General features: G+C 40.7%; 1 protein-coding gene and 1 pseudogene across 1 annotated transcript; both read left to right on the forward strand.

Annotated features, from left to right (window-relative positions):
* Window positions 1–3,404: 3,404 nt before the first annotated feature.
* Window positions 3,405–4,801, forward strand: LOC104450545 (NAD(P)H-quinone oxidoreductase subunit M, chloroplastic). Its single transcript, XM_010065141.3, has 2 exons — window positions 3,405–4,025; window positions 4,410–4,801. Exons 1-2 carry the CDS (start codon window positions 3,558–3,560, stop codon window positions 4,596–4,598), a joined length of 657 nt encoding a protein of 218 aa, XP_010063443.2. The 5' UTR covers window positions 3,405–3,557; the 3' UTR covers window positions 4,599–4,801.
* A 1,043-nt stretch (window positions 4,802–5,844) lies between these two features.
* Window positions 5,845–10,050, forward strand: LOC104452206 (annotated as a pseudogene).
* Window positions 10,051–13,266: the final 3,216 nt, after the last annotated feature.

Raw genomic sequence — 13,266 nt, forward strand, 5'->3', positions numbered from 1 at the left:
TATGTGGCTTATTCTGCAGCAAAGAAGGTAAGCTTATTACAATTCTTTTACAGTGAAAATCAGGAGCCTCGTGAATGGCTTACTCTTATTCACGTAGTGATTTTCGTGTGTTTGCTGTAAGCCTCTATGACCTATCAATGATTTTGGGAAAGTTATTACTTATATCACGTCTCTTGAGCATTTCACTTTCCTGATCGGTTTCTTAAATTATGATTTCTAACTGGGGTATACTTGTATGGAAGGTGTAAGGAAACCCGCGGAATTGACATGTCATGGTAGGTTCATAGAATGCTAGAGAGAGCAAGGTTCCAGGTCCAACTTTCAATTGGAATGATAGGGTAGGTCCTATAGTGTGAATTCATTCCTAGCTGTTGTACCAACCCGGTACCCTTTAACTTGATTAATATACATGGTCACCTGTGGGAACAATTACTGATACATAAAATAGAAAAAAAATAAAAAAATCTATGCACTCATGGGAAATCTGATAGTTAAATTAGATATTTTCTTTTGATCTTATGTCCCATGGAAGTTATCTTCTGGTGAATTGTGTTTGCTTTAATGACTTTGTATCCTTCTAACCGATTTTTTTTTTTTTTTTTAATAACTTAGTTCGCCTTTTCTTTCTCTTGGACATCACATATGTTATAAGCCGGTCTCTGCAGTACAACATTTTATCCCCCGATAGATGAAAAGAAATGGGGAAAAGGTTTGGTGCCATCCCACTTGTTACCTACACACTCCAGATTTTGCAATCCCCTGCAGAACATATTACGTACGGAAGCAATGTCTTGTTGTGAAGTTTCTGAAAGACTCATGATCCGACAGATTCGTTATTATTTACTTAAAGAAGAATAACGTAGTTGAGTCCCACTTTGCCAGCCGCATTTTCCTTTAATCTTGCAAGTGTACGGTTGCCTAATCTTGCTGCAACTCTGCAACCACCCTTTGTTGTGGAATACCCTTGCGACTAATTTCTGGCGGTGATGATAATGAAAGGTTGATTAATCTTAAGGGCTTTTCCTGAAGAGCAATGTTTGACCTATGCATTAATTTGGAAGGTCTGGGGTCTTGAATTCGATCCATGCCTCGTATCTCTGGAGCCACCTTTGTAGGGTCAGACCCACCGCGAAATTGCATTGTGAGGGACATTGGTGACCTTGAGATTAGTTTGAATGCTCAAGAGTTTGAATTGCCCTTGTCATGAAGATGGATTAATCTAGTAATGCTGGAAAACGTAATGTTTTTAAAAGATAATCACATATTTTAGCTCTAATTGCTATCCATTTTGGAGGTATTAAATGCATTCCTATGTGTATTTGCAGTTTCTTTTTTATTTAGAATGATTTGTAGGAGGTATTATGACACTGGAGGGAATTACAGTCACGGCCAACCGTAACTTTAGTCCTCTTTGCATAAGGCTATACTAGGATCGTAGCCGTACTTGTGTTGCTGATATTATCTCCTAATTGGTTGGTCCTTTTTTTAAAGTGACAATATGTTCGTCAGACATGCTTCTGTTTTTTAAATATATAATGAGCACGCCACCTCAGTTTATAAAACTGGAATTTGAAACATATTTTTTTGTCCTCTTCGTATTGCCGCGGGGGGCGGGCGGGAGGGGGTGGGGTGGGGGAGGAGAGGTGGGCGGGGCAGTGTCTGTGGGTTTGTAGGCTTGCCTTTTTTTTTTTGGGGTGGGAGTGTTAATGATTTGCTGAGGCTCTTTGCTTTTGATTATTCCTCGATTGTGCAATGCGTGAGTGAGGATATTCATTTGCATGGACTCAGTGTCTCGGACTAATTTCGCACAAGAGAAGCTATTCCCCTGGTGCACATTTGCCGAATTTTTTTCTCTTACACTCCTAGCACTTGGTTATTTGCATAGAGTTGGAGCTTAGTCTGAAAGTCATGCTTGCTGAGTAGGTCGTTTCTGGGACCAAACTAATGATTTGAAAACTCGGTAAGATGCCATCTTGGATATCTATAGAATGAAATTTACGACGCCATGTCAAGGCTGGCAATAAGACAACATAAGCCCCCGTGAAATTACCTTATTTTACCGTTGAGTGGACTTGATCCGGCTTTGTAGCGGGTAAAGGGGTATTGTTGATAGGAATATAGCTGGAGTTTCTGGACGACTAAAGGTTGTGCAGCGTTCCATCTGCACCATAAGGTAGTATCTCATGCTAATCCTCCATTTGTTGTTATTCTGAGAGGAAGATGAAATTCCGGTTGCAGTCAACTTCCTTCGGTTGAAGAGGAAATATAGATTTTGCTTAGAAATGAAGGAACAAGATGCGACTGATCCGAAAGCTTTTGCTCTCACAAGTGACTGAACGTAGAGAACTTGATTTCCATGTTCAGATGTCCTGTTGGAATGGGAATCGGTGTATTGTATCGTGTGTTAATTTAAGAGACTAAATGACATGCGGATTTGGATGTGTTGATCCGTTACGACTCTGTTCAAATGGGAAAAGAACAGAGCAATCTGCTTACTTTGATCTTACCATATTTTAGTGGCGTTCATATAATACTGTGGCGAGTGGAAGGAAAATCATCTTGGAGTATCCGATGATCACCATCTTCACCTGAAGTCAAGATAAAAACGGCATTCTTTTTTGTGCCATGTACGAAAGAGGTTTTAATTTGTGCAATTCTTCGTGTCGACTGTGCCTTCAGTTTTAAGAGTCTAGGAATCTGCAATTAAATTTTCGTTCGGTTATTATTGGGTTTTTGTTGTTTAATATGTCGGTCATTCATTGAATCGATTAAAGTGATTATTATTAGCTGAAAGCCGCGATAATGAGGTTAAGCAGCTAAGAAGCTTTGTAGCGGTGAGCTAGTGGATGGTATCCGCTGTTGGTAATTCGCTCATATCGATTTCTGTGGATCCAGTAATTTTTCCACTGCTTGTAAATTGAAGAGAACTACCACGAACACTAGGAGATTACCCCGTTATTTACCGACCCCGACCACCGCTCATTGTCTGAATCATGGAATTTCGTTCATGGCAAACGTTTGACTTGGAAATAGAACTTGTGATTATTCAAGGAAAGCTGCTTCTGAAGTATGTTTTTGATGCTAAATCAATGGTGCAGAGAATGAAAAGAAGTTCAAGTTCCCGGCGTGTGCATTTTTACAGCAGATGAATGACATTAGTTCAATTTTATTTCGAACTATGTTCTCCGGTAGCAGACATCAAAAGGGCATTTCACCGCAAGACCGTGGTCTCTCAAGTGTTCCTTTTTTCTTTTATTTTCTCTAATAAGAAAATCGTTTTTTTTTTTTTTTTTTTTTTTCTGTTTTTCCTCTCTGAAATTGTCTTAACCACAAACCGGGCATGCACATCGTCGCCATTTGCGAGAAACCTTATCCACAAGATTAATGGATCACCAATTCTCATTGAGCCTTGCCAGTGCAATGCCTCCAAACACTCCCACAATCCTACTTTTCGTGCAAAATACAGTAAAACTTGTTGCCAAAAGAAAGGAAAAAAAGAAAGAAAAGAAACTCAAGTACCCAGAAATACTGTTCCTTGAAGAGCAACAATTCAAAGAATGGCAGCATCATCCTCTTACATGGCATCCACCAAGTTCTCCATGTTAGGCTGGCTAGGAAAAGGCAATAAATTCAGCAAAAGCAACAGCAACAGCAGTCCATTCACCATTTCAGCTCAGCAGCAAGCACAAGTCCAAGAACAAGAAGACATGAAGGCACAAGAAGCAGCCGCCCCAGGACAAGAGAAGGCGAAGCAGCCGGAAGGGACGAGACTGAGGCCGGTCGAGCCGCAGGTGAACGTTAAGAGCAAGAACATGAGCCGCGAGTACGGGGGGCAGTGGCTGAGCAGCGCGACGCGGCACGTGAGGATTTACGCCGCGTACATCGACCCGGTCACCTGCGAGTTCGACCAGAGCCAGATGGACAAGCTCACCCTCATCCTAGACCCGACCAATGAGTTCGTGTGGTCCTCGGAGACCTGCAACAAGGTCTACGCCTGCTTCCAGGAGCTCGTTGATCACTACGAGGTATCGTACCCCCTTTTCGATGAATGAAGCATTGCTTTTCCCTACGGGAGTGAGGAATCTTCAATTTTCAATGAGATGGTTTCTTGAATTTTCTCATCGTTATGCAAAGTCACATGAAATGGTATCGAGAAAGCATAGATGGGGTCTTCCTTGCGTGTGCATCGCTTTGCAGTTCGTAGTATCGCTTACACAACCGCTCTGACCTGTCGTTTATAATCTCATTTTTTATGATTTTACGGGGAGAGTAAAGGATGGCCCTGTTCATGTTGTATGTCGGCACAAACCAGACTACTGCTAGTACTCAATACATCATGCTACATTACAATCAGTAGGCACTTTTGACGAATTATAAACTGATGAAATTGCTGGGATTCCCGATGCTAGGGTGCGCCACTGACGGAGTATACTCTTCGGCTGATCGGGTCAGATGTAGAGCACTACATAAGGAAGCTGTTGTACGACGGAGAGATCAAGTACAACATGAATGCCAGAGTGCTCAATTTCAGTATGGGAAAGCCCAGGATTATGTTCAACAATAACAACCTCGACGGCGAAGTTCCTGATGCACAATGAGAAGCACGTGTGAGCGTGCACACATGCTTACCTAAATTGCCTTTCCTCAATCTTCCACGAAATTAAGATCTTTGTATAATTAGGCATTTCATTGTAGCAAATGATAAGGTTGTCTCTGGAGTTTTCGTATTTTCTCTGCTCCAAAACCTTTGTGAATGATCATCGAATAGAGGAGAACGGACATAAAATAATTTCCTCAGAAATTTTTCGAGCAATGAATCAACTATTAGAAGCTATGGAAGACGAGTAATGCGACTGCGAATCTCTAAACTATGTATTGTTGGGATTTCTAATCGATCCCTGAATTGTAATCGCTTTGGATCAACAAGCCCTTGAACTTTTCGAATAATATTGTCCTTCTGGTAAACTAATATATCTCTCGGTCGGCTTTTGCTGATGAGGACAACCAGAATGCACAGCTGAACATCAGGGTTTTAATTGGTGTAGCTGAGTCGCATGGATGATATCATGAGAAAAAAGGAAAGGACATTTGCTTGTTTCATGGAAGCGAAGAAAAGACGAGAGACAACAAGAGCATATGAAAAGCCTTTGATTGTATTCGCTGAGCATCTTCAGAAGGTACAAAACTTTCCCGGAACAGACTACAAATTATATATTGGGTGATATGACAATCTATGATTAGATAATTTAGTAATCAGATCAAATCCAAAAGTCCAAAAAGAATTGCTCTTAAATCGATTTAGAATATCAATCACTGTAATTTCAATGTTGTCCTTTCGCTAATTCGTTGTGCTTGAATCAATTTATGAAAATAAGAAAAGCAGATTATAGATAGCCTGTGTCTACGTGCATGGCATCTTCGAAGTTTCACAAGGTCGTCGTCGCGCTGTTTCTTCAGCCTCTCCCTGTTCTCAACTTCCAGCAATTTCACGGACTCTCTCTCTCTCTCTGTGCACAGACATTCAGTTTGGCTCCGCTAACCCTTTACTATTCTGCCGTTTCACTCTCACATTCCAACAATTTTGGGTTCTTTGCTTCTTCTGTATCGGGTTCTATCTCTCTCCCTCCCCCTCCCTTGCACTGGTGCACCACTTTTACGCTGCCCCATCATAGGGTCCTTCATGTGTTTACTCTTTTATTCAGCCCTGTTCTTTTTCCAGGAGCAGTTTCTTTGGACTTCGAATCGAAACTAGATAAACAATCACTTCCATCACGTGTTTCCATTGCGGTACAATGATCTTGCCATATGGTTTATGTCTCTCCTTAATGTGATATCTTGTCGATGATGAAGAAGAAAATGTCTGTTTTGCTCTTGCAGTTGTCTGAAGTGAGTAAAGAACGGATAACAGATATGTCTAACAAGGTCGAGCTCTCTATCTCTTCGTATGACACTGCTTGGGTGGCTATGGTCCCTTCCCCTGGTTCTCCAAAGAGCCACGGTTTTCCAAGGTCTTTGAGTTGGCTACTAAATAATTAATTACGTAACAGTTCTTGGGGTCTCCCTGACCATCATCCGTAACCGTCATCTGTTGTTGATCAAGGACGCTTTGTTATCGACCTTGCACTTGAGCAATGGGGCGTTGGGGAAAGGCAGATAAACTGCGGTAGGTTTATTAGATTTTTCTTGCCGGTTAATCTTTCTTTTCACAAGCCCTTTCATAAGGATGCGCATTGTGATCTCAGGCCTTGAGTACATTGCTTCAAGTTCTGCTTCTTTAGCCGATGAAAGGCCACGCCGATCAGATTTAATATTTTGCTCTCTGGTATGATGAGCAGGCCAGTCGCCTAAATTTGAACCTTCCCCTGAGATCTGCAAATTTGGATTCTGTGTCTTACGAGAGAAATTTGGAATCGAAAAGGTAATTAGAAAGTGTCAAACTTCCCTGCTTCAGTTCTCTTTCGATTGAGCAATGCGGCAAAAAAATAATAAGTAGCTTTTGCTGGGATGGATTATTGCCTATTTACTATTTAATTGCACAAAACTGTAAGCTACAGTGCGTTTTTGCTGTTGTTAGAGGCTTGTCAGAGGGAAGCAGAATCTACTTGTCTCATGTTTCGGAAGGAATGGGGAGTCTATCTGACTGGGAAATGATTATGAAGCATCAAAGGAAAAATGGGTCGCTGTTCAATTTGCCATCGACCGGTGCTGCTGCTCTAACTCACCTTCAGAATGCTGGTTGCTTACGTTACCTCAAATTGGTACTAGAGAAATTTGGTGATGCAGGTTACTCCTTTGCTGAAGTCTTCAAATGATTGTGTACCATGGATAATTTATTTATATTAGCGTATCTACTTATGGTCAGCTCCAACGATCTATCCTTTGGGAATATGTGCTCGTCTATGTATGACAGAGAATTTGGAAAGATTGGGCATCAATTGTCATTTCAGAAAGGAAATAATTGACACATTGGATGACACGTACAGGTACTGTTCTTTCCAAGTGACAACCCATTCGGAATGGTTTATTTGCAAATAGTTCCCAGGATCAATTTCAGTCTTTGTATGTTATCTTTTTATCTTCCAAATAAACAAAGCATTAGCTTATGATCTTATGACATCAAACAGATGCTGGCTGCCAGGCGAGGAAGAGAAATTTCTGGATGTTGCCTCCTCTGCAATGGCATTTAGGATACTGAGATCCCATGGATATGATGTCTCTTCAGGTATGATGCTATGCTGGCCTTTAGATAATAAGCTATGTTGTGGATCGATGAAATGCTAATTTTTCTTTTACACGTGTTTTAGATGCATTAAATCAATTTGCTGAAGAGGATCAATTTTACAATACACTTGAAGGACACGAGAAGGATGCTGGCTGTATCTGGAACTGTATAGGGCTTCACAGCTGATCATCCAAGATGATGAACTTATTCTGGATAAAATCAACTCTTGGACCAGTGATTTTCTTAGAGAGGGTTTACGCACTGGTGAAATGCATGCCAGTAGACTTTAGAGTTACATGCGTTGAGAGGCAGTTTCTCTCCCGAGGTTGCGCGATTAACTTGCAAATGAAAATGCGATGTCATTTTCTTCCTGCTGCTATTTTCATAGTTAGTTCCCTTGGAGTAATTATCAGTAAACATTTCAGGTGGATGATGCTCTTAGATTTCCTCTGCATGCAAACATGGAAAGGGTTGCGAAGAGGAGAAATATAGAGAACTACAACATAGACAGCACGAGAGTTCTAAAATGTGGTCTCCGCTCAGCCTTACAAATGCCAACTTTGCCTTAACGGGACTTCCAAATTTTTTCCCAAACACCTTTATTTTGGCCCAAGGGGCTTTTGATGCCCAAAGCCACTTGGAAAAGCTTCTCCCAAATGCACCCTTAATAGGTTTTATCTGTTTTAGTTTGTCAACATTCCACTATCTTCCATACTTGATTGATACAATACTTTTCTCCTATGCTAGGTCCTATAATTTTTGCAACAAAGATTTCCTAAATCTGGCAGTGATTGACTTCAACAACTGTTGAGCAATATGACCAGAAGAATTCAAATATCTAAAGAGGTGTACATCTCTGAAATCATTATGGTAGATAGATGTAGTTACAGCCTTTTAATGGTTTTCTGGTGTGATTTTGCAGTAACTGATTCTCGTGGCAAAACTTGATCTGGATCTGAGTTTCAAATACAATGTGAAAGTTAGCTACCTGTTCATGTTTGATAAGGCTTTCAACATCACCATAACTGCTAACTGTATGCTGTTTAAATCGTGTATAGTCTAACATTATGTTTGGTAGGGGTGGTTATAAGGAAAAGAAGAGATTTTAGTAATTATGCGGGAAAATAAGAGTGGATTTGAAAGAATTGAGTTACTATATTATTCGGATGCTAGTTATTGAAAAGAAAGGACAAGAATGCATCATGACATAATCATAAATTTGCTTCTGTATTTTATATATAGACGTAAAGTAGGGGTATGAGTAAGAAAGAAGAATGTTCACTGATATATGATAGTTCCTCCAGATTTGAAGAGATTTTTAGGAATTTGAAATGTCCATAAAAGTGAACTGACCAATCCCTCCTAATCCTTTCCTCTATTTTCTTCCTTCCATCCAAATACCATTATGTTTTTTTGCATCCTTTCTCTTCCCTCCCAAACCCTCCTAACAAACATAGCGGAAATCTCCTAACATATTTTTTCAGTATTTTGTATTATTATAAGTTTCTTTTCCTTTCTGACGGATGGGTTAAAGAGAAAAAGTTAGATTAACTGAAACTTGCCCGACAGAAGCTGGCATATTGTTACTTCTCTGCTGCTGAAACATTTTTGGCCCGCCAACTATTGGATACCCACATTTCTTGGGCCAAAAATAGTGTTGTCGTAACAGTGGCTGATGACCTCTTTGATGTTAGTGGCTCTGCAGAGGGGAATGAAGCTCTTATACGATTGCTTAGAAAGTAAGTTTGGTTCTATCCGTCTCTTTCCATGTGCACGTGCGCAACTATTTCACTAGCTGTATGGAAATGGTTTAATTCAGGTGGAATGTAAACTTGAGTGCTGACGGCTGTTCTGAGCAAGTTCAAATCATATTTTCAGCACTTTACTATTTCTGAGACAGGAGACAAAGCAGTTACATGGCATGGAAGAAACTTGACAATTCATGTGGCTCAAATTGTGAGTGGACTTCCCGATCATCTCTACTTTTATCATGTTTATACCACGATGTCTTACATTTTTCCTGAAAATCTGCATGAGAAAGAGTTGATTTCAATTTAACATCATGTGACATTATGAATGTCAACTGCCTTATCCTTTTATGCTCTTTTTGTCGCCCAGTAAGCACCCTTTTCTATGTTCACCCTAGTTTTTCTCTGCAGTGGTTAGAGATGCTTGAGTCTATGTTGACCGAGGCTGAGAGGGCGAGAAAGAAGACAGTGCCAACAATGGATGAATACATTGCTAATGCATGTCTCATTTGGTTTGGGGCCTACAGTTCTCCCGGCTCTCTACCTTGTTGGTCCCAAACTTTCAGAGAAGCAGGTTGAAAGCCCTGAGTACCACAACTTATTCAGGCTGATGAGCACTTGCAGGCGCCTTCTGAATGATATTCAGAGTTATGAGGTCGGAACTCTATTTCTTACATGGAACTAAATAGAGGACTTACCAGCCTCTTGATCGAATCAGTAGCTTTTGACATTCTTTTAAACACTGATCCTCGTTGCTTTGCAGAGAGAATCCAAGCAAGGGAAGTTGCATGCAGTGACATTGCAGATGCTTGACGGGAGTGGCACCAGTGAAAGGGAGGCAATCGAGAGGATCAGCAGTATCATCATCAGTATGAGGAGGGAGCTCTTGAAGTTGGTTTTGCAAGAAAAGGATAGCATAATTCCAAGAGCTTGCAAGGACTTATTTTGGAAAATGAGCGCCGTGATGCACCTCTTCTACATGGATGCTGATGGCTTCGCTTCAGATGAAAAGACTAGTGCTGTTAAAGCTCTCCTTGATCAACCAATCACGTTCAGTGAACTGTAATTAGCTTGAGAGAGAGAGAGCATTTTCCTTGGTCAACCAGTCACTCTCATGAACTGTCATTGAAATCTTTAGACTGTAAAATTTCAAATATCCTCCCCATCATATATTATGATTGTGTTTATCTATACTAATGTGTGATAAGAGAGTATTCTAAATATGCATGTGCTTGTCATGGATTTTTTTTCTAAGTCTGAGATTGAAGTAGGCCATCAGGCTTTTTTCTTAAAAAATAATCTGGTCAATTAACAGCATAGATCAGTGAAAGTTGTGGTTATGCCACGGGTGAATATCCAAAATTTCATATGGAAAAACCTTCTCACAAGTTGTGTTTCTATTATGAGGGTTTAAAAATTCAGCTACAGTGCTTTAGAGCCCCCGGTATCTCTTTTTTTTTTCTTTTGGTCCGAAAGGTATCTCTGGTTGAACTGCAGTTATTTTTTTTTTTTTGGTAAAGGTACGAATGTTGAACTGCAGTTATTTTGGGCTGTAAAATGCGGTAAGTTAAATGATTGGTAACGTATGGTTTGGAACTGCAAAACGTCAAAGCTGGGTTAGAGACTAGAGTGACTGTGACTTTAAGATCAATCGAATGTTTATGAAATGGTTTATAATTCATTGCGTAAAAAAGCAGTTTTTAAATAGTCTATCTACCGGTTCTTCTTGAGCGCAGACCCACTCTGCTGCATTCAATGTCTTTAAACATCCCAAATAAAGCATGAGCTTCTCATCTTATGGCAATGGACAACTCACAGATGCTGGCTGCAGGGGGGAAGAAGAGATATTTCAGCACATCGCCACCTCAGCAATGGCATTTCGGATACTATGCTCCCACGGATACAATGTCTCTTCAGATAACTTATTTAGCTGTGCTATTGATCAATGGAAAGTCATTATCATAAAAATTACCAACTTTTTTCCATTTGGATAGATGCATTAAGTCAATTGCTGATGAGGACATGTTCTTGCAATGCACTTGAAGGAGGTGTGAAGGATGCTGGCTCTGTCTTGGAGTTGTACAGGGCTTCACCGCTGATCATGTGGTGAGATTATACTGGATAAGATCAATTCTTGGACTGGTGATTTCCTTAAAAAGGGATTACTCGCTGGTAAAATGCATGCTGATAGACTCAAGGACGATATGTGTTGAGAGGTAGATTTTCCCCTTGATATTCTTTTCCATATGTACCAAGAACAGTTCCGATGTTGCTATCTTTTTCATCCTGCCATTTTTTTATTTATTTTTTGGTTGTCAGTTCTCCAAGAGATTTTATTAGCAATCATTTCAGGTGGATGATGCTCTCAGATTTCCTCTGGAAGAAAGCTTGACAAGGGCAGCAAACATGAGAAATATACAGCTCCACAACACCAACAGTACGAGGATTCTAAAATGTGAACTCCAGTATAGCCCCCTTATTTGCTGGTGTCTGGTTTAGATTATTGACGTTCACTCATATTTACTTGTGTCCTATGCTAGTTCCCATAACTTCCGCAACAAAGATTTTCTGAATCTGGCAATGCACGACTTCAATATGTGTCAAGCAATATGCCAAGAAGAATTCAAGTATATGGAAACGTATATATCTCTATATTCATCATGGTAGATGTGGAAACTGCCACTTTTATAGGATTTGATCCTTTGGGTTAAAGCAGTACCTGAATCTTTCAGATACAACCTGGGAATTAACTAGAGGCTCATGTCTGATATGGCTTTAAACATCACCCTGAGGTTAATTTTTATGTTATTCATGAGAGTTTTTTGTGTGAGATACAGATATTTTAGAGAGCTACAAGCTAAATCTCCGGGGGACGTCCGCCTTCAAATATATTTCTGCAGCTGAAAGTTTTGTTTTGCTTTCCGATGGTTTAAAAGTTGGACAAGCTGAAATTTACCCGGCATAAGCTAGCATATTGTTACTTCTCTGCTGCAGCAACCCATTCCCCCCTCAACTATTGGATGCATGCCTTTGCTGCTCTGCTCACATCGGTTCGATGAGTACTTTAATATTGTTGGTTTAGCGGAGGAGCTCGAAAAGCTTTTACAGTTGTTTAAAAAGTAAGCCCAGCTTTCTTTGTGATTGAGCGACTGAACGAGCGAGTGGGCATATGTCGACCTATTTGCTGTCTGGATATGGTTTGATGAAGGTGGGGCGGAGATGTGAGTGCTGACTGCTGTTCTGAGGAAGTTCAAATCATATTTTCAGCACTTCACTACTTCAGAGACCGGCTGCAAATTGATCGCATGGCAAGGAAGAGACGTGACGGTTCATGTGATTCAAATAATGAGATCACCTCTCTTGATCATCTTTGCCTCATTATTGTTGTCCTAAGATGTCTTATATGCGCAATCCGAACGAACCTGCATTTAACCGGGTGAAATGCCACTCGCTTCTCCTTTCTGGATATATCAAAAGTCTCCAGCTTAAACTTCATTGCAGTGGTCAGATTTGCTCGAGTCAATGTGGACCTACGAGAAGTAGAGAAGAACCAAAGCAGTGCCCAAGATGGATGAGTACATGGCGCATCCGTCTCATTTGGTTTGGGCCCTATCCTTCTCCTGGCTTGCCGGTCCTAGACTTTCGGAGAAGCTGATCAAAAGCCTTGAGTTCCACTATTTTTTCGGGGCAGTGAGTACCTTCGGGCATCTTTGGAACAACAGATGGGGTGCCGAGGTGAGACAGGAATTAGCAGCCTCTTTCGATTTAACTTAACTGGCTTTTCGATATGTTTCGAAAGTTATCTTTTATGGGGGTTCCCGTTTGCTTTGCGGAGGGAATCCAAGGAAGGGAAGCCGACTGCCGTGATGGTGCAGATGCTTGATGGGAGCAGCACCAGTCAAGAAGAGGCCATCCAGAGGATCAGCCGGATGGCCGTCGATGAGACGAGAAAGCTTTTAAAGTTGGTTTTGCAAGAGAAGGAGAGCATATAATTCCAAGACCTTGCAAGGACTTGTTTTGGAAATTGATCGCTGTGTTGCATTTTTTTTTTACCGGCAGGACGACGGTTTCAGTTCACCTTAGGATGTCCAACGGAGCTTGTTTTGTGTATTCCATTGTTGAGCTTTTAGAGATTCCAGGGAAGAATACATAAAATGCAAAATAACTTGCTTTGTTACACAAAAAAGCGGAGTTACCGGTTACGTTTCCTGAGTAACTTGACTAACTTCTGATAGGTTTCAAGCTTACTTTCTGGAGATTGGACAAATTACCCAAGAACATGATGAATTGCTGACC

This window comes from Eucalyptus grandis, chromosome 6 (assembly GCF_016545825.1).
Source record: "Eucalyptus grandis isolate ANBG69807.140 chromosome 6, ASM1654582v1, whole genome shotgun sequence".
NCBI classification, from domain to species: Eukaryota; Viridiplantae; Streptophyta; class Magnoliopsida; order Myrtales; family Myrtaceae; genus Eucalyptus; species Eucalyptus grandis.

What these genes read in the sequence shown, in the direction of transcription:
- LOC104450545 (XM_010065141.3), top strand. Translation starts at nt 3,558, where the DNA reads ATGGCAGCATCATCCTCTTACATGGCATCCACCAAGTTCTCCATGTTA. An exon ending in AGCTCGTTGATCACTACGAG is followed by an intron (nt 4,026 to 4,409) that starts GTATCGTACCCC and finishes TCCCGATGCTAG; the next exon opens with GGTGCGCCACTGACGGAGTA.